Source organism: Lynx rufus, unplaced genomic scaffold, assembly GCF_022079265.1.
Source record: "Lynx rufus isolate CCGP_SWC_20201006 ecotype Redwood Valley unplaced genomic scaffold, mLynRuf1.p SCAF_7, whole genome shotgun sequence".
Taxonomy (NCBI): Eukaryota; Metazoa; Chordata; class Mammalia; order Carnivora; family Felidae; genus Lynx; species Lynx rufus.
The window spans coordinates 41,218,976-41,239,618 of NW_025814889.1; the positions used below are offsets into that span (position 1 = coordinate 41,218,976).

General features: G+C 40.8%; 1 protein-coding gene across 5 annotated transcripts in view; it reads right to left on the reverse strand.

The window, feature by feature from the left end:
• SCNN1A (sodium channel epithelial 1 subunit alpha) overlaps positions 1-20,643 on the reverse strand; it is an 85,904-nt gene that overhangs the window by 61,127 nt on the left and 4,134 nt on the right. For 3 of the 5 annotated variants that reach the window (XM_047066772.1, XM_047066775.1, XM_047066771.1), the window contains one exon: positions 19,052-19,178. In XM_047066772.1, coding sequence (XP_046922728.1) covers positions 19,052-19,126 — 75 coding nt within the window. In that variant the 5' untranslated portion in view covers positions 19,127-19,178. Of the gene's footprint in view, positions 1-19,051; positions 19,179-20,643 lie in introns of those variants that run through there. The other 2 variants (XM_047066774.1, XM_047066776.1) reach the window with 2 other exon arrangements.

The window sequence follows — 20,643 nt, forward strand, 5'->3', positions numbered from 1 at the left end:
GCTCCTCTCCCACTCATGCTCTGTCTGTCTCTGTCTCAAAAAAAGATAAACATTTTAAAAAATTTTTTAAAAAGGAAAACATACTGAGTTCCATATTTATCTGACTTTGGAGGTTTTTATGATGTGCATGGGAGAGGTGGGTGGATAGAGCTCAAGAGAAATTGGCACTCTTGCTAATGAGTCTGACTTTGGCACAGTCAGTTGAGCTGGAAATTGAAGGCAATCTCAGAAAAGAAGGAACAAGAGGAGAGCCCCCAAATCAGCAAGCTCTTTCAAATCCTTAGTTGACTGAAGAGCCTGGGTGGCTCAGTCAGTTAAGCATCCAACTCTTGGTTTCGGCTCGGGTCATGATCTCATGGTTCATAGGTTCAAGACCCACATCGGGCTCTGCGCTGACAATGCAGGGCCTGCTTGGGATTCTCTCTCTCCCTCTCTCTCTGCCTCTCTTTCTCAAAATAAATAAACATTTAAAAAATGTTTTTAAATCCTTATATGACTCCTAAACTACGGCGTGATGCTCCAAGGAACCAATCACATGAGAACTGTCCATCCCTCATCAAGCATAGTCTAAGACTAACCCAGGACAGACAAGGGTCCCAAAATAATTCAAATGGGAAAAAAATAGTCTTTTCAACAAATGGTGCTGGGACACCTGGATATCTACATGCAAAAGAATGGAGTTTGACCCCATCTCACTCTGTGTATAAAAATTAATTCAAAGTGGGTGGGGCGTCTGGGTGGCTCAGTCAGCTGAGCCTCCAACTTCAGCTCAGGTCATGATCTCACGGTATGTGACCTCAGCCCCACATCGGGCAGGCTCTGACCACTCAGAGCCAGAGCCTGCTTTGGATTCTGTGTCTCCCTCTCTGCCCCTCCCCTGCTCGTGCTCTGTCTCTCTCTGTCTCTCAAAAATAAATAAATGCTAAAAAATATTTTTTAAATTAATTCAAACTGGATAAAATACCTAAATGCAAGAGATAAAACTATAAAACTCTGAGAAGGAATATGGGTATAATCTATTTTAACCCTTTTGATTAGGCAATGGTTTTTTTAGACATGACAATGAAACCACAAGTAACAAAAGAAAAAAGCATAAACTGGACTTCATCAAAATTAAAAACTTTAAAAAAATAAAAACAGATTAAAAACTTTGTGCTTCAAAGGACACCATCAAGAAAGTGAAAAGACGACGCACAGAATGGGAGCGTACATTTGAAAATCATACATCTGATACATCTTTTTTATACATCTTTATGTATTTAGAATACATGAAATATTCTTATGACACAATTAAAAAAAAAGCAAACAACCCAGTTCAAAAATGGGTAAAGGAGGGGCACCTGGGTGGCTCAGTCGGTTGGGCATCCGACTTCAGCTCAGGTGATGATCTCGTGGTCTGTGTGTCTAAGCCCCACGTTGGGCTCTGTGCTGACAGCTCAGAGCCTGGAGCCTGCTTCGGATTCTGTGTCTCCCTCTCTCTGCCCCTCCCCTGCTCAGTCTCTCTGTTTCTCAAAAATACATAAACATTAAAATTAAAAAAAAACAAAACCACAGTGAGATACCACCGGCTAGAATGGCTATAATTTAAAAAAGACAGGTAATAGGGGTACCTGGCTGGCTCTGTCAGAAGAACGTGTGACTTTTAATCTCAGGGTTGTGGGTTCAAGCCCCATGTGGGGTGTAGAGATTATTAAATGAAACGTTTTTTTTAAAAGGCAGATAATAACTAGTGTTCATGTGTACTGCTAGTGAGAATGTAAAATGCAGTCACTCTGGAAAACAGTCGTTAAGAGCTGTTAAGCTCTTAAAAAGGTTAAACATAAAATTACCACATGACCCAATAATCCTGCTTCTAGGTCTACACCCAAGAGAAATAAAAACATATGTCCACGCACAAAAAAGTTGTCCAACTGGACACGAATGTTGATAACAGCATTACTCATAACAGCCCAAAAGATGAAGCAATCTAAATGTCCATCAACTGATACATAGGTAAATAAAATGTGGTTTAGCCAGGCAATGGAATATTACTTAGCAATACGAAAGAGTGAAGTACAATATGGATAAACCAAGAAAACATGATGCTGAGTCAAAGAGGACTACAGTTACAGGACTACATATTGTAAGATTCCATGCATATGAAATATTGAGAGTAAGCAAATCCATGGAAACAGGAAGTAGACTGGCTATGGCTTAGGGCTGGGAGGGTTTGAGGGAAAATGAGGGGAGATGGCTAAGGAGTGTGGGCATTTTTGGGGGCGCAATAATGAAAATGTTCTAAAACTGACTGCCGTGATGGTTGCATACACTGTGAATGTACTAAAACCTACTGAATTATACATGCTAAATAAGTGAATTGTATGGTATATTAATATATCTCAAAAAACTTTTTTTTATTTTATGTGGTATAGCCATACAATGGGACATTGTTTGGCAATGAAAAGGAATGGACTACTAATATATGGTATGGTACAACATGGATAAACCTCAGAAGCATTACACTAAATCAAAGAAGCCAGTCACAAAGGACCACATATCATATGACTCCATTTGTATGAAATACCCACAATAGGCAAAGCCATAGAGACAGAAAGTAGATTAATGGTTGCCTAGGGCTGGGGAGATGGGGAAAATAGGGAGTGACTGCTAATGGCCACCCAGTTTCTCTGGGGGGGGGGTGACAAAAATGCTCTAAAATTATAGTGATGGTTGCACAACTCTGGGGATATGCTAAACACCATTGACTTGCACAGTTCAAATAGGTAAACTGTATGATAGTGAATTATATCTCAAAACTGTTAAAAAAAAAAAAAAGACTGCGCCAAAAGCACACATGTCCATATCGGCCACAGGCAAGAGAGGACCCCATAGTTCAGAGCCTGCAGAGGGGTTGGGTTGACTTTCCTTGGAGTATGGGGGGTGGGGGGTGACCTAGGGTAGGATGCCTGCCCATGCCTCTGCCCTTTTGAGCACTATAGAATGGAAGCAGCACCATGGTAGTAATGTGAACAGAGGAGAGACTACCCACAGGCCCACACAAAAGACTCAAGCCCCAAGGGTTGGCAGTGAGCCATATTAATATCCCAGAGGCCTGAACATATCCGATTCGACAGTCACCCTAAACCAGTGTATCAGCACTGTTCTGGTGGTAGGGATCCATACAGGACCAGGTCTAGTCTGGAGGCATCCCCGCCCCCCCCCACCCAGATGGCACTGCCAGGCTCACTGGTCCAAGGCACAGGAGGGGGACTTAAAATTCATGAGAAAGGCAATCCAAATCACAGGGCCCTCTGAGATGGGGACCCTGGACAGCCTTGCTTCTGTCTAAGGGCAGTGCTGCATTAATGAAACACATGGCTAGGGGCGCCTGGGTGGCTCAGTCCATTAAGCATCCCACTTCAGCTCAGGTCATGGTCTCACAGTTCGTGGGTTCAAGCCCACATCAGGCTTTGTGCTGACAGTTCAAAGACGAGCCTGCTTCGGATTCTGTGCGTGTGTGTGTGTGTGTGTGTGTGTCTGTCCCTCCCCCACTCTCTTTCTCTCTCAATCAATGTTAAAAAATTAAAAAATGAAAAACACATGGCTAAAAATAAATAAAAACACATGGTTAATAAAACAGCCTGGCTAAAATTGTAAAGGCTGACAACCACAAATCCTAGCAAGTGTATAGAAGAACTGGAAAGCTCATAAATCACTAGTGCAAGTCTGAAATATTACAACTACTTTGGCAAACTCTTTGGGAGTTTCTTAGAAGGCTAACTATACACCTACCCTATGGCCAAGCAATTCCACTCCTAAGTATTTATTTAAGAAAAATAATAACATGTGTCCCAAACACTTTGACAGGAATGTTCGCAGGAGCTTCGACACGATTAGCCAAAAACTGAAAACAACCCACATTTCCACCAACAAGTGAACGGATAAACAAATTGTCGTATACTGACGTGGTAGAATACACTTAACAAAAAGACATGGGTATAGGCAGCAACACGGGACGAATCTCAGAAACATCATGTTGGGCAAAAGAAGTTAAGACAAGGGGCGCCTGGGTGGCTCAGTCGATTAAGTGTCCGACTGGTGGTTTCAGCTCAGGTCATGAACTCACTATTCGTGAATTGGAGCCCCACATCAGGCTCTGTGCTGAGAGCGAGGAGCCTGCTTGGGATTCTTGTTCTCCCGCTCTCTCTCTGCCCCTCCCCTGCTCCCTTGCTGTCTCTCTCTGTCTCAAAGTAAGTTAAAAAATTTAAAAATATATATTTAAAAAAAAGAAGTTAGACAAAAATAACAATTCCGTTTACATGAAATTCTAGAAACAGCGAAACTAATCTATGGTGATAAAAATTAGAACAATGGTTGTATTTCATGGGGTGGGGGAGGCACGCTGGAAACGGGCACACAAGAACTTCTCAGGGCAATGGAAATATTCCATAACTTGATTAGAATGGTATAATATGTGTGTATGTAATTGTCAAGATTCATCAAACTGCACACTTAATAGTTATGTGTTTTATTGCACATGCATTACACTTCAAAATAAGCATCAACTTCTTTAAAACAAACAAAAAATCAAGCTCTTTTCAGATGCCTCTGCATCCTGCCACACTGCATGTGTTCTCAGAAAATGCTATCAAAGTGGCGCCAGGGTGGCTCAGTTGGATAAGCATCCGACTTCGGCTCAGATCATGATCTCACGATTCGTGGGTTCGAGCCCCACATGGGGCTCTGTGCTGATAGCTCAGAGCCTGGATCCTGCTTCTGATTCTGTGTATCCCTCTATCTCTCTCTCTGCCCCTCTCCCACTCATACTTTGTCTCTCTCTCTCTCTCTCTCTATCTCAAAAATAAATAAACATTGAAAAAAAGAAAGAAAATGCTATCAGAGACAAAGAATGCATAATCATCATCATTGGGGCATTAAGTTTTAGGGATCCTACTGCTAACAAATCAATTAAATAGCCAGAAGTGGTTGGATTTAGCTGGCATAGGCTAAGATGCTGTGGGGCAGTCTGATACTTCATAGTGGGAGACAATTTTGGAAGAGGAACATGGTCCAGAGACCACCACCAACCGTTGCAGACTTGGGAAGCAGTGATAAGGTTGGATAAGGCCTGGCTTTGGAAAGAGAACCCCTAGCTGGGTAACAGCTTGGGGGGAAGTGGTACAAAGTATCGAAGGGGATCTGTTTTGGTAGGCAAGATCTCTACCGGGTGGACTCCGGAGAGAGCAGCATTCTCAGTTGCTGTGTGTTCAAGCAATACGGACAAAGGCAAGCATGACTGGGCCTTCATGACAATCATAGGCTCAGTGAGGCTCTCCAAGGAGCCCCCAGCCTCTGCAGCCCCTCCTCCCACGCCCAGGCCTTCACCTAGCACACCTGCAGCTCCAACCCAGCACTCTGGCACTGAACTTGACATCACCAAGGCTGGGAGCTGGACTGAGAACTGAGCCTCTACTTCATTTTCTAGTCTCTGACTCTGCCTCGCATCCAAAATTTGCTACTGAAGCAAAGCCTCTTACTTGGACTGCGTCCTGAAAACCAAAATCACAGCTCCAGCCAGTCCTTTCAAGTCCTGGCCCTGAATCAGAACCAGCAGCAGTAGTTGTGATAGTCTTGGTGTGGGGTAGTTCTGTTGCCATAACAGGACTAGTAATTTGAGTAGCAGTGGTAGTTAATGCTGTAGTGGTTAACATTTAATGGCGCTTAACTATATGCCAAGCCCTGTGCTGAATGTTAAATGCTTTATCGTATCTAATCCTAACAGATACCCCCATCTTACCAGGGAGGAGATTGAAACTCTTTGTAAAATACTCTGTTATAACTTTATGTGTTGTTGTTGCATAAGTAAGACCTATTCATTTTAGGAAAAACTCGGAAGATTCAGGTTAGCAAAATATATATAAAATAAAAGTCACCCATCATCACATCTCTTTAAGTTAATCACTACTATGCCCTACCAGGTATAAATTCCTCAGTCTCTTTATAAAAACAATATCACGCAGTATGTAGCTAAATCTGCTCATTTCATTCAATAAAGTACTGAGCCGTTTTCCTTATTAATATAGTTTTTAAAACATTTTAATAGCTATTTTATATTCTATTACTTATTATTATTAATATTTTAATTACAGAGAGAGAGCACACATGAGGAGGGGAGAAGGGGAGAAAGAGAGAATCCTAAGCAGTCTCCATGCTCAGTGTGAGCCCAATGCGAGACTTGATCCCATGACCCTGGGATCATGACCTGAGCCGAAATCAAGAGTTGGACACTCAACCGACTGAGCCACCCAGGGGCCCTGATAGTCTATCGTTTTTAATACAATACACTTACCCAATCTCTTATTGTTGGACATTTAGATTTTGTCCTTTCGTTAATGTTTTGTTGTTATAAAAAAATTTTCACAGAACATCCTTATACCTTGAACACATCTTCATTTGTTTCCTTAGGATAGATTCCTAGAACTGGAGTTGCTGAGTTAAAGAGCGTGGGCATTTTTAAGGCTTTGAAGTCAGACAGCCCTGACATTGAATCCTCCTCAGGGCCTGGTCTGTGGCCTGAGGCAAAGCGCTTCTGGGTCCTGAGTCTGTGTCCTGTGCTCCTTCTTCTCCTGTTTGCTCCTTATCACATTTCACTGTTCCTATTCTTCGAAGATCTTGCCCTCTTCCCGGATTGCAAACCCCGCAGTCAAGGCCTGTGTGTCTTCCTCACTGTGTGCTCACCAGCACCCAGCCCAGAGCTCACAGTCTAAGCAGAGACAATTTGGTGCTGCAGAAAGGTCAATGGTCTGGAAGGAAGACGCCCAGGTCTCATTCCCAGCGGTCCTACTCCAAGCTATGGTCCTGGACAAAGCCCTCGTTACCTGTCAGGTCTCATCACCTCTCACTCTCTACTTTTACACTAGCAGTGCTGAGCCAATGCTTTGCAGAACTAATCGTTCTCAAGACACGCCTGCTCTTCTACATTTCTATGCCTTCGCCTGCATCACAGAACTGGAGGCCCATACTATGCCTTTGTGCAAAATAAAAAAAGATGCCTCTTCCTCTCAGTGGAGCGCAGGCTGGATTTTAGGCCTCCCTCCTCCCTTGGCCTGGCACCATATTGCATTGACCAACCTGGATACCATTGCTGAAGCTTGCAACAAACACAGCTAGGCCACCTAGCAAACCTCCATTCATCCATCGAGTTGCAAATTCAAAAGCTACCTCCTCTGTAAAGTCATCTTACTGTAGCCGATGTATTGGATTTGTTGTTGTTGTTGTTGTTGTTGTTGTTGTTGTTGTTGTTTTGGTAAGCTTCCTCTGCTTTTTGAATAGCCTCCATTAAAATGATTAATCTTATTGGATTATGGCCGTTTACCTATATACCTCTCTACCCCAGTAGATTATCCTCAGTGTTTTTCCTTTTTTATTCCTCACGCAAAGTCCAATTCCTGACACACAGGAAGTGATTAATAAGCCTGAATGAATGAATAAATGAATGAATGACATTTTATATCTCTGGTCCTCATGTTGCTTGTCTGAGAATAAAGGGATCCGAATAACATATGCCTGAAGTTCCTGCCAACTCTAAAATCCTCTTTTCCAGGGCACCTGGGTGGCTCAGTCGGTTAAGCAGCCCCCTCTTGATGTTGGCTCAGGTTCATGAGTTCAAGTCCCAAGTGGGGCTCCGTGCTGACAGTGTGGAGCCTGCTTAGGATGCTCTCTCTCCCTTTCTCTCTGCCCCTCCCCTACGTGGTCCCTCTCTCTCTCTCTCTCTCTCTCTCTGTCTCTCTCTCTGTCTCTCTCTCTGTCTCTGTCTCTCTCTCAAAATAATTAATTTTTTAATGTTTATTTCTTTTTGAGAGAGAGAGGAAGAGAGTAGGGGAAGGGCAGGGAGAGAGGGATACACAGAATCTATAGCGGGCTTCTGGCCCTGGGCTGTCACCACAGAGCCCGACGCAGGACTTGAACCCTGAACTGGGAGATAATGACCTGAGCCGAAGTTGGACACTTAACTGACTGAGCCACCCAGGAGCCTCTCAAAATAATTAAATAAACATTAGAAGGAAAAAAAAAAAAAAAGAATTGCCTTAGGAGACCCTTCCAGAAAGTGGTTTGCCTTTTACCTCATTATGTAAATCATCTATTTCCGTCACTTGTCTTTCTCAGACATTTTCACAAAAGGAACATCTGTTTCTCAACACAAGACAGCTCCTTATACATCTTGAAGCTAATGATGTTACTTCTCTTGTGAGAAGAAATTTTACCATGTCCTTTCTCTGTCTCCAGATGTCTCGTCCTTACGTGGACATTGTTAATCTCTGAAGGACAGCACATCATTTGAGGGCATAAAGCCTCTGAAATATTAACAGAGGCAGCCGTCTAGAGTAGAGGTTTTACAAACCGTAGGCATTCCTGGATCCCAAAGTTTCACTGACTCCCTGAAATTCTATTCACAATATTGTATGCTTGTGCATTTTCTGAAGGAAGATCCACCTCTCTCTTCAGATCCTCAGAGGAGCCCCCTTGACCCCAAAAGAGCTAAGAGCCACTGGTCTGCAGCCTGGGCTAAAATAGGCTGGAAAGTACAGGGGCTTTTAAGATCACATAATACTCTGGCACATTCTTTGGAATTTTATTAAAGACAGAATCCTTAACAACTACAGACTGGAGTCTTTGGAACTAAGTCCCTCCCCTCTTATCAGTTGACTTCACTTAGGGGCTTCCCCAAATCCCTAGGACTCACTGAAACCCAGCCTGCACCGCAGACACAGAAAAGCTTTGGGGGAGATGTCAAATGACTGACACCTCCGCCCTTGTGTTTTAATAGTAATGGCCTTGGGGCCAGAAGATTGGGTTCCTGTGAGAGCATGGGACCCTCTGAAGATCAGAATCACTATTCCACCACAAGGTGGCACTCAAAGCCCAGACAGATGGGGCAACAAGCATCTTTTCTCGGCTCAGTAGGACTCAAGAGCAGTTCCCCAGGCACTGAGCCAAAACTTGAGCTCAGTTATACAGTTGTACAGTATAACTTGAGTTATACAGTTGGTCCACAAAGCCCTTCTACCCACACCCAGTGTCCTGCAGGGGTCCTTGTTGTTCTTTTTAATGCAAAGTCTGTGTGTGGTTCTTGCTGACTTCAGTCCCTTCCCTAGAGGTGACCCCGATGAAGATCCTGGTCCTGGATATACATAGTGCACACTTCTGCTCTCCATGCCCTGCCTGGAGTCACTCCTGGGGCTCCGAAGGATCTGAACCCAGTGCTTGAAGTCCTTAGTATGATTTCCAGGTTATGAACCCAGCCCTGTAGGTTATGCAGATGGGATGTCATTCAAATATCTCCATAGTAGTGACCCACTCAGACAAGAATAAGGAAAGGATCAACATTTACTTAGGCCAAAGGGAAGAATTACCAAGAGTAGCTGCAGCTTGAGTGGGGATCCCACACTGCCATGTACTCTAGTGAGGGTGCAATTTGGATACAGAAGACAGGAAGCAAATCTAAGCCCATCCGAAGAGTATGAGCTTAGACAAAATCAAAAATATTACATTTATAAATGGAGTTGAAAACATTTAAGTCGAGAAGACTCACCTAGATCGTTTGCAAGCCCTAGGTCTGGCATCCTAACCTCAAGTCTCTGACAAATAGACAACTTTAGCCATCTTGAGATAGTAATCACAGATCATGGTCATACATCATCCACGGGAGATAGGAAAACTGCTGCTTTAAGTGGAGAGATGTCCTTTGAACTCCAAGAAGGTTTGGAACTAACAAGGTGGCTTTGTACTATGTCAGCTTAGCTATGATGAAGCCATATTTTTTGGATGACTCAAGGTTAGAATTGGCCACAAGACAACCGTGCGTGAGGTCGGAAAGGCAGAAAGGCAGAAAGGCAGAATTGAAGCAGCAGCCATGATGCTGTAAAGGTCAGCTTGGAGTGCTAGGACTGCTGCAGCTTATGTATCTCGTTGCTACTCTTCTGGTTCACTTTGTGGACATGGGTAGCAGCCAGTCCCACAGGGCCTCCAGCTCCTGTCAGATCTCTTCCATCTAACTTCCTTCAGACTCTAACTCCATGTATGCATCACCAGGTCCCTGTGCAGACATCCCAGATCATCAGGGTTGGGGTGGTGAGGGACAGATACAGATTCCACTTGGCCCTTGCCCTCCCCAACTTCACATCCAGTATTTCTTCCCCACTGACCTGTGACGATTTCAGGCCCACCACAGATGCAGAGGTAACAGACATCCATAGATCCGTCACCAGTTCCTTATTCCATGTCACCCATAGTGGTTTTTCTTCTCAGGACAAACCTTCACTGATACAAATCAAAAGTGGGGCGCCTGGGTGGCTCAGTCGGTTGGGCAGTGGACTTTGGCTCAGGTCACCATCTCACAGCTCGAGAGTACGAACCCCACGTCGGGCTCTGTGCTGACAGCTGAGAGCCTGGAGCCTGCTTTGGATTCTGTGTCTCCCTCTCTCTCTGCCCCTCCCTAACTCATGTTCTGTCTGTCTCTCTCTCTCTGTCTCTCTCTCTCTCTCTCAAAAATAAACATTAAAAAAATTTTTCTTAAAAATCAAAAGTGATGCAGCAAATCAAACTCATGCTAAGTTTCAAATAAGTTTGAATCATTGGGAAAAAATCTATGTATATTTTGTATTTAAAGCTTTGGTAATGCTTGGGGCACCTGGGTGGCTCAGTTGGTTGAGCGTCCAACCTCGGCTCAGGTCATGATCTCACAGTCTGTGAGTTCGAGCCCCGCATCAGGCTCTGTGCTGACAGCTCAGAGCCTGGATCCTGCTTCAGATTCTATGTCTCCCTCTTTCTCTGCCCCTCCCCTGCTCATGCTCTGTCTCTCTCTGTCTCAAAAATAAATAAAAACATTAAAAAAAATTTTTTTAAAGCTTTGGTAATGCTTAAAAGAATTTAACATAGTAGGGTTATAAGATTAGCCTCATTATTTTATTAAAAACGTGGAATTGATGAGAAACTTAACAGGAACCCATGGGGGAGGGGAAGGAAAAAAAAAAAAAAGAGGTTAGAGTGGGAGAGAGCCGAAGCATGAGACTGTTAAAAACTGAGAACAGGGGCGCCTGGGTGGCGCAGTCGGTTAAGCGTCCGACTTCAGCCAGGTCACGATCTTGCGGTCTGTGAGTTCGAGCCCCGCGTCAGGCTCTGGGCTGATGGCTCGGAGCCTGGAGCCTGTTTCCGATGCTGTGTCTCCCTCTCTCTCTGCCCCTCGCCCGTTCATGCTCTGTTTCTCTCTGTCCCCCCAAAAAAATAAATAAAAAAACGTTGAAAAAAAAATTTTTTTTAAAAATAAAAAAAAAAAAAACTGAGAACAAACTGAGGGTTGATGGGGGGTGGGAGGGAGGGGAGGGTGGGTGATGGGTATTGAGGAGGGCACCTTTTGGGATGAGCACTGGGTGTTGTATGGAAACCAATTTGTCAATAAATTTCATAAAAAAATAAATAAATAAAAACGTGGAATTGATATGTAGAATCTAAAAAACAAAGCTAACAGAACAAAACAAAACCCAGACTCATTGTTACAGAGAATAGATGGGTGGTGGCCAGTCGGGAGAGGGTTGGGGGGGAGAACAAAATGGGTGAAGGGGGCCAAGAAGTACAAACTTTCAGTTTTAAACTAAGTCGTTGGGACACGATGTAAAACATAAGAAATATAATGAATAATATTGTATTAATTTTGTATGGCGACAGATGGTAAGGAGATTTATTGAAGTGATCATTCCATAATATATACAAAGGTTGAATCCTATGTTGTACACCTGAAATACCTAATAATGTTGTATGTCAATTATACTTCAAAATAAATAAATAAATAACAAACAAACAAATAAATGGAAAGAATCAGAGGAGAAAATACAATTTGTAAGTGATAATAAAAATCTGATATAAAAGAAAAATGTGTACTGATTTTTGATTAGTGATTCTAAGTTCAAGCATGTAAAAGGCGTTACTATAAACAGAATTACCATGTTTAAGGGAACTTATGATTCACTATGCCTAAACATTTATTAGACTTACAAAAACCATTTATGTATTTAGGAAGTTTTTTCTTGTTAGGGTCAATACGCTTATCCAGTCATGCATCTAAGCGCTCAAAAAGAAAACCAGATATTTGAGATTTAGATATGTAATTTAAAATATTTAAAACATTCAGTGGGCTATAGTTGTAGGTGAAATTGTTCGTGGAATTTAGACTGTTCAGTTTAAGTTAATCAAATGTTAATGTTAAAAAGGTGAAGATTATTGGAGGGATTCTAGGAAAATGGTAGCATAGGAAGCACCAGAAATCTGGCTCCTCTCCTAGACAACATCTGCACTGGCAGAATCTGTCTCATGTAGCTGTTTTTGGAGTCTGTTGAAGGCCTTCAACTTCCAGGGAAAGACTTGGATGGTAAATTATGGTTAATTTTGGTCAATTTCAGCTACTATCACAGTAGCAACTATCCATTCCCTGTCCCCAGCCACATGACAGGCAGCTGCGCACATGTTCTTGGAGCAGGTTACACACAGCTTGGGGGAGCTGGGCCAGGCAAAAAAGACACCATCTTATAAATATCAGCAATCTATGCTCTGATAGCTAACTGCTGCTTCTGGTCAGAGAGGTGCAGATAAAGAGGCAGGAGGCTCTGTTTGTGCAACTCCCCCAGTTGTTGCAAGGTGCTCCCTCTGTGGATGAAATTTTGTCAAGGGGACTTAAAAGGCTAGTGCCCTTCCTGCCTTAATTTTTCACTTTTTTCCCCTTTCAGGAGCCAGACACTAACAACTAGCACATTTAAAAACAACTGCATATTTGGGGAAAACTGGAAAGTGACAATGTATGCCCAGGGAAAGGCTCAGAAAAGATCTGAGAAAACTTTAAGTTTATATCTCAGGCTGATACTCAGTGCAGAGAAAGCTAACAACAATAAAAAAAAAAAAAAAAAAGACCCTGAGGAAGGGAGAGAATCTGATTTCCAGAGTCAACCACATTATTAGATTCATATGTCCAATGTTCAACCAAAAAAAAAAAAATCACAAGACATATAAAGACACAGCAAAGTATAGCCCATTCCAAAAAAAAAATTGATCAACAGAAACTATCTCTGAAAAAGACCTAATGGAAGATAAAATGCTCAAAGAACTAATGGAAGATGTGGAGAAAGTCAAGAAAGCATAGTGTTGAATAAGATGGAAATTTCAACCAAGAGATAGAAAACTTGAAAAGAAACCATGAAGAAATTCTGGAGCTGAAAAGTACAATAACTGAAATGAAAATGTCACTAGAGGGATTCAAAGGCAGATCTGAGTAGGCAGAAAAAAGAATCAATGAACTTGAAGATAAAGCAATAGAAATTATCAGGTCTGAGGAATAGGGGGAAAAAATGATGTCCTGTAGGACAACAACAAGAGAATCAACATATGCATCAAAAGGGTCCAGAAGGCCAAGGGGGAGAGAGAAAGGGGAAGAAAGAATATTTAAGGAAATAATGGCTGGAAACTTCCCAAATTTGATGAAAGACATAAATATCAGCATCCAAGAAGCTCAGTGAACTCCAAGTAAGATAAATTCAAAGAGACCCATACCAGGACACATATAATCAAACTTTTAAAAAGCAAAAACAAAAAGAATCTTGAAAGGAGTGAGAGAGAAGCAAATCATCCCATAAAGGGGGTGCTCAATGAGATTATCAGCAGATTTCTCATCAGAAACTTTGGAGGCCAGAAGGCAATGGGCCAATACCTTCAAAGTACTAAAAGAAAAAAAAAAATCAACAAAGAATACTATATCCAACAAAACTATCCTTCAATAGTAAGAGAGAAATTAAGACATTCTTAGGTAAACAAAAGCTGAGGGGCTTCATGACCACTAGACCTGCCCTGAAAGACAGGGAGTCTGGCAAGGTGAAATGAAAGGACACTAGACAGAAACTCAAAGCTGTACAGAGAAATGAAGATCTCAATAAGGGTAAATACATGGGCAATTATAAAAGTTAGTATTATAAGAGTGGTCTATAGCTTCACTTTTTGCTTCGATTTAAGAGATCAATACATTTGAAGAAAAAAAGCAACTATTAGTGGAAAGGCTAGTATTACTTTAACTTCTGGTTTGTGACTTTAAATATTGTTTTCTAGGGGCCCCTGGGTGGCTCAGTCAGTTAAGCATCTGACTTCAGCTCAGGTCATGATCTCACAGTCCGTGAGTTTGAGCCCCGCATCAGGCTCTGTGCTGACATCTCAGAGCCTGGAGCCTGCTTCAGATTCTGTGTCTCCCTCTCTCTCTGCCCCTCCCCTGCTCATGCTCTGTCTCTGTCTCAAAAATAAATGAAAACATAAATAAATAAATAAATAAATAAATAAATAAATAAATAAATATTGTTTTCTACATAATATAAGAAACTAATGCAGTTAAAAAAATTACTAGTTTAGGGGCACCTGGGTGGCTCAGTCAGTTAAACGTCTGACTTTGGCTCAGATCATGATCTCATGGCTCATGAGTCTGAGCCCCAAAATAAATAAATAGACTTAAAATAAAGATTAGTTTATGTTTTGGGGTACACAATGTATAAAAAGTGACGACAACAACTGAAAGGGGACGGAGATAAGCTGTAAAGGAGTAGAGTTTTTGTATGCTATTTAAAATGGTATAAGTTCAAACCAAAGTGTTATAACTTTAGGATGTTAAATACAAGCTTCATTTCACCACAGTATTTCATCATTTTACTAAATATTTCACTGTATAAAAATCAACTAAGCATATGGGCGCACGGGTGGCTCAGTTGGTTAAGCATCCGACTTTGGCTCAGGTCATGATCTTGTGGTTTGTGGGTTCGAGCCCTACATCAGGCTCTTTGCTGACAGCTCAGATCCTGGAGCCTGCTTCTGATTCTGTGTCTCCCTCTCTCTCTGCTCCTCTCCCCACTGTGCTCTGTCTCTGTCTCTCTCTCTTGGAAATAAATGAACATTAAAAAAATTTTTTTTTAATCAACTAAGCACAAAAAAAGAAAAATTCAGGAAATAAGGTACAAAAAAGCTATAAGGCATATAGAAAGCATATAGGGCAATGACAAAAGAAACCCCTCCTTATGAGTAATTACTTTAAAAGTAAATGGATTGGGGCGCCTGGGTGGCGCAGTCGGTTAAGCGTCCAGCTTCAGCCAGGTCACGATCTCGTGGTCCGTGAGTTCGAGCCCCGCGACGGGCTCTGGGCTGATGGCTCAGAGCCTGGAGCCTGTTTCCGATTCTGTGTCTCCCTCTCTCTCTGCCCCTCCCCCGTTCATGCTCTGTCTCTCTCTGTCCCAAAAATAAATAAACGTTGAAAAAAAAATTTTTTTTAAAGTAAATGGATTAAAGTCTCCAATGAAAAGACAGAGATTGGCAGAATGGCTGAAAATACATGATCCGACTCAATGTTGTCTATAACAGAATCACTTGAGATCCAAACACACAAACAGATTGAAAGTGAAAGAATGGAAAAAGATATTTCATGCAAATAAATAACCAAAAGAGAACAAGAATGGCTATGCTTACATCAGACAAAACAGACTTTTAGCCAAAAAAAGGTTACAAAAGACAAAGGTTAATATATTAATTAATTAATATATATTATTAATTAATTATATTAATAATATATATTAATAAAAAGTTCAATATTTCAAGAAGATATGACAATTATAAACATTTATACACCTAATGACAGACGATCAAAATATAAGAAGCAAAAACTGACAGAACTGAAGGGAGAAATAGACCGTTCTACAATGATAGTTGGAGACTTCAAAATCCCACTCACAGTAATGGGTAGAACAACCAGAGAGTAAGGAAGCAGAGATTTACACAACACAATAAACCAGCTAGAACTAACAGACATGTATAGAACACCCTACCCAATAACAATAGCATACACATTCTTCTCAAGTGTACATGGAGCATTCCCCAGGATAGACCATATATTAGGTTACACATTAAGTCTCAATAGATTTTTTAAAAAATTTTTAATGTTTATTTATTTTTGAGAGAGAGACAGAGACAGAGACAGAGTGTAGGTGGGGGAGGGGCAGAGAAAGAGGAATACCCAGAATCCGAAGCAGGCTCCAGGCTCTGAGCTGTCAGCACAGAGCCTGACGCGGGGCTCAAACTCACAGACTGTGAGATCATGACCTGAGCTGAAGTCAGATGCTCAACGAACTGAGTCACCCAGGTGCCCCAGTCTCAATAGATTTTAAAAGGTAGATATCATACAAATTATCTTTTTTTACTATAATGAGATGAAGTTAGAAATTAATAACAAAAGGAAAACTGAAAAATTCACAAAATTATGGAAATTAAGCAATACACTATTAAACAACAAATAGATCAAAAAAGAAATCAAAAGTGCAATTAGAAAATACTTAGACACAAATGCAAATAAAAACACAACAGGGGTGGCTGGGTGGCTCAGTTGGTTAAGTGTCTGACTCTTAGTTTTGGCTCAGGTCATGATCCCATGGTTCACGACTCCACATCGGGCTTTGTGCTGACAGTGCAGAGCCTGCTTGGGATTCTCTCCCTCTCCCTCTCTCTGACCCTCTCCTGCTCATTCTCTCTCTCTCTCTCTCTCTCTCTCTCTCTCTCTCTCTCAGTAAACAAGTAAACTTCAAAAAAAAACACAACATACCAAAACTTTGGTTTTTGGTGTGTGTGTATGTGTGTGTGTGTGTGTGTGTGTGTGTGTGTGTGTGTTGATTTAAATTTTTCTTTAGGAGAGGGAATATCACACTTCTACTCAATTAAGAGAAACATTTTTAGAGTCTAGAGTCTCTCCCTCTCTCTCTCTCTCTCTCTCTCTCTTTCTCTCTCTCTCTCTCTATATATATATATCATGCCATGAATTCATAGGTAATGGGTTCCAGCAGCTAAGTGTGCTTCTCTGGGTGGAGCAGGCTGGTACTTCAATTGAACCCAAGTAGGTTTCTCTTTGACTTCCTTCCTTTTCTAATCATTTTCCTTCACATGCTTCAGGAAGCTATCTCAGCTCTTAGAGTGCTTAATATTTAAGCTCAACACGTAGATTAAAATTCTCATGGCAAGAATCAAACCCTGTAAGCATGTTTGTTTACAACAATGCCAACAGCATGCTGGGCAACATCGTAGACTCTTCCAGTTTGCCATGGTAACATCCGTGGGGCATTCCCTTTTGAATAGTACCCGTTCCCTTGATGTCTACAATATCACCTTTCTTGTAGATTCACGTGCTAGTGGCCAAAGGAACAACTCTGTTTTCTAAAAGGCCTAGAGAACGTATAGCAGGTGCCTCCTCTTTCTCTTTGTTTTGGTCATTCTGGCAAATTACCAGAAGATGGTGGTTCTAGCCAAAAGGTTCATACCAAAACTTGGGGGATGCAATGAATGTGGTACTATGGGGTAAATTTATAGCTGTAAATGCTCACGTTAAAAAGAAAATAAGATGGGGTGCCTGAGTGGCTCAGTCAGTTGAGCTCAGGTCATGATCTTGCATTTGCAGGTTCAAGCCCCACATTGGGCTCTGTGCTGACAGCTCAGAGATTTGAACCTGCTTCAGATTCTGTCTCCCTCTCTCTCTGCCCCTCCCTTGCTCACACTCTGTCTCTCAAAAAATAAAATAAAACATTTAAAATTTTTTAAATAAGAAAATAAGAAAAATCTGAAATCAACAACCCAACTTTACAACTTAAGTAGCTAGAAAAAGGGGAACAGGGGCACCTGGATGGCTCAGTCAGTTAAGCGTCCAACTCTTGATTTCGGCTCAGATCATGATCTCATGGTTTGTGCTGACAGCGTGGAACCTGCTTGAGATTCTCTCTCTGCCCCTCCCCTGTTCTGTCTCTTTCTTTCTCTCAAAATAAGTAAATAAACTTAAAAAAAAAAGAACAAACTAAACCCAAAGCTAGCAAAAGGGAGGAAATAACAAAGATTAGAGCAGAGATAAACTAAATAGGAAATAGAAAAACAATAGAGAAAAGCAATGAAACCAAAACTTGGCTTTTTCAAAAAGACCAACAAAATTGACAAACAGTTAGATGGACTACAAGAAAAAGACAGAAAACTCAATTACTAAAATCAGAAATGAAAGTGGAGCATTACTACCTATTTGACAGGGGGAAAAAGGCTTATAAGAGAGTACTATGAACAATCGTACACTAACAAGTTGCATTACCTAGATGAAAGGAACAAATTCTTAGAAACACAAGACATACCCAAAACTAGAATATCTGAATAGACCTATAACCAGTAAGAAGATTGAATCTGTAGTCAAAAATCTCCCAACAGGGCACCAGGCTTGCTTAGTTGGTAGAGTGTGCAACTCTTGATCTTGGGGTTGTGAGTTCAAGCCCCACATTCGGTGTAGAGATTGCTTGAAAATAAAATCTTAAAAAAAAATCTCCCAATAAAGAAAAGTCCGGAACCTGGTGACTTCACTGATGAATTTTACCAAACATTTAAAGAAGAATTAATACCAATCCTTCTCAATTTTTTTTTTAATTTAAGAGGAGGGAAGACGATTTGTTTGTTTTTTTTTTTAAGATTTTATTTTTTTAAGATTTATTTTAAATCTACACCCAACGTAGGGCTGGAACTCACAACTCCAAGATCCAGAGTCACATGCTCTACTGACTGAGCCAGCCAGGTGCCCTAATGAGGAAACACTTCTTAACTGATTCTATGAGGCCAATATTACCCAGACACCAAAGCCAAAGACATTACAAGAAAAGATAACTACAGACCAATATCCCTTATGAACATTGATGCAAAAAAAAAAAAAATTCTCAACAAAATGCTAGCAAATAAAATTCAGCATATTAAAAGGATTATAAGGGCACCTGGGTGGCTCAGTTGGCTGAGCATCCAACTCTTGATTTAGGCTCAGGTCATGATCTTACAGTTTATGAGGTCAAACCCCATGTAAGGGTCTGCACTGACAGCAGAGAGCCTGATTGGGATTCTCTCTCTCCTTCCCTCTGTCTTTCTCTTTCTCTCTCTCTCTCAAAATAAGTGAATAAATAAACTTTAACAAAAAGGATTATACACCATGATATAATCTTACCATACACCATAATCTTCTAGGTGATACACCATAAGGTGTATACACCTTAATCTTCTTAATCTTCAGATACACCATACACCAATCTTAATCTTCAGATACACCATAATCTTCTAGGTGAGATTTATTCCTAGAATGCAAAGTTGATTCAACATATGAAAATCAATCAGTGTAATATGCCACACATCAACAGAATGAAGAGGGGAAAAAGACACATGATCATCTCAATTAATGCAGAAGAAACATTTGACAAAAATCAACACACTTTCATGATAAAAATACCCCCCCAAAAAAAGAATAGAAAGGAACTACCTCAACGTAATAAAGTCCATATATGAAAAGCCCACAAAAATGCCATACTCAATGGTGACTCAAAGCTTGTCCTCTACAATAAGTAATTACCTAAAGAATGCCCACTTTCACCACTTATATTCCACATAGTACTGGAAGTTTTAGCCAGAGCAATTAGGCAAGAAAAATAAATAAACGGTATCCAAATTGAAAAAAAGAAGTAAAATCATCTTTATTTGCAGATGACATGATCTTATATGTAGACAACCCTAAAAATTACAAACACACAAAGTTGTTAAAACTAATGAATTCAGTAAAGTAGCAGGATACAAAGTCAATACACAAAAACCACTTGCATTTCTATGCACAAATGATGACCAATCTAAAAAACCAAGTTACAAAACCTATTTAATTTACAATAGCTTCAAAAAGAATAAAATACCAAGGGGGCGCCTGGGTGGCTCAGTCGGTTTAGCAGCCGACTTCAGCTCAGGTCATGATCTTGCAGTCCGTGAGTTCGAGCCCTGCATCGGGCTCTGTGCTGACAGCTCAGAGCCTGGAGCCTGTTTCAGATTCTGTGTCTCCCTCTCTCTCTGACCCTCCCCCGTTCATGCTCTGTCTCTCTCTGTCTCAAAAATAAATAAACGTTAAAAAAAATTTTTTTTTAAAAAAAGAATAAAATACCAAGGAATTAACTTAACCAAGGAGGTAAAAGACTTGTACAATAAAAACTACAAAACATTGCTGAAAGAAATTAAAGACATAAATAAATGAAAACACATTCCATGTTTGTGGATTGGATGACTTAATATTGTTAAAATATCAATATTACACAAGGTGATCTATAGATACAATGGAATCCCTATCAAAATCCCAATGATATTTTTTGCAGAAATAGGAAAACCCACACTAAAATATATATGAAATCTCAAGAGACCCAAATAGCAAAAACAATCTTGAAAAAGAACAAACTGGAGAACTCACACTTGCTGATTTCGAAACTTGCTACAAAGCTAAAGTAATCAAAACAGTGTGGTATTGGCATAAAGACAAACATAGACCAATGGAACAGAATAGACAGCTCAGAAATAAACCTTTGTACATACTTTTTTTTTTTTTCAAATGATTTTGACAAGGGTGCCAAGACCATTCAATGGGGAGAGAACAGTCTTTTCTACAAATGATGCAGGTAAAACTGGATGTCCACATGCAAAAGAACAAAGTTAGACCCTCACCTGTTAACTTAAAATGGATCAAGGACCTACATGTAAGACCTAAAACAATAAAAATTTTCGAAGAAAACA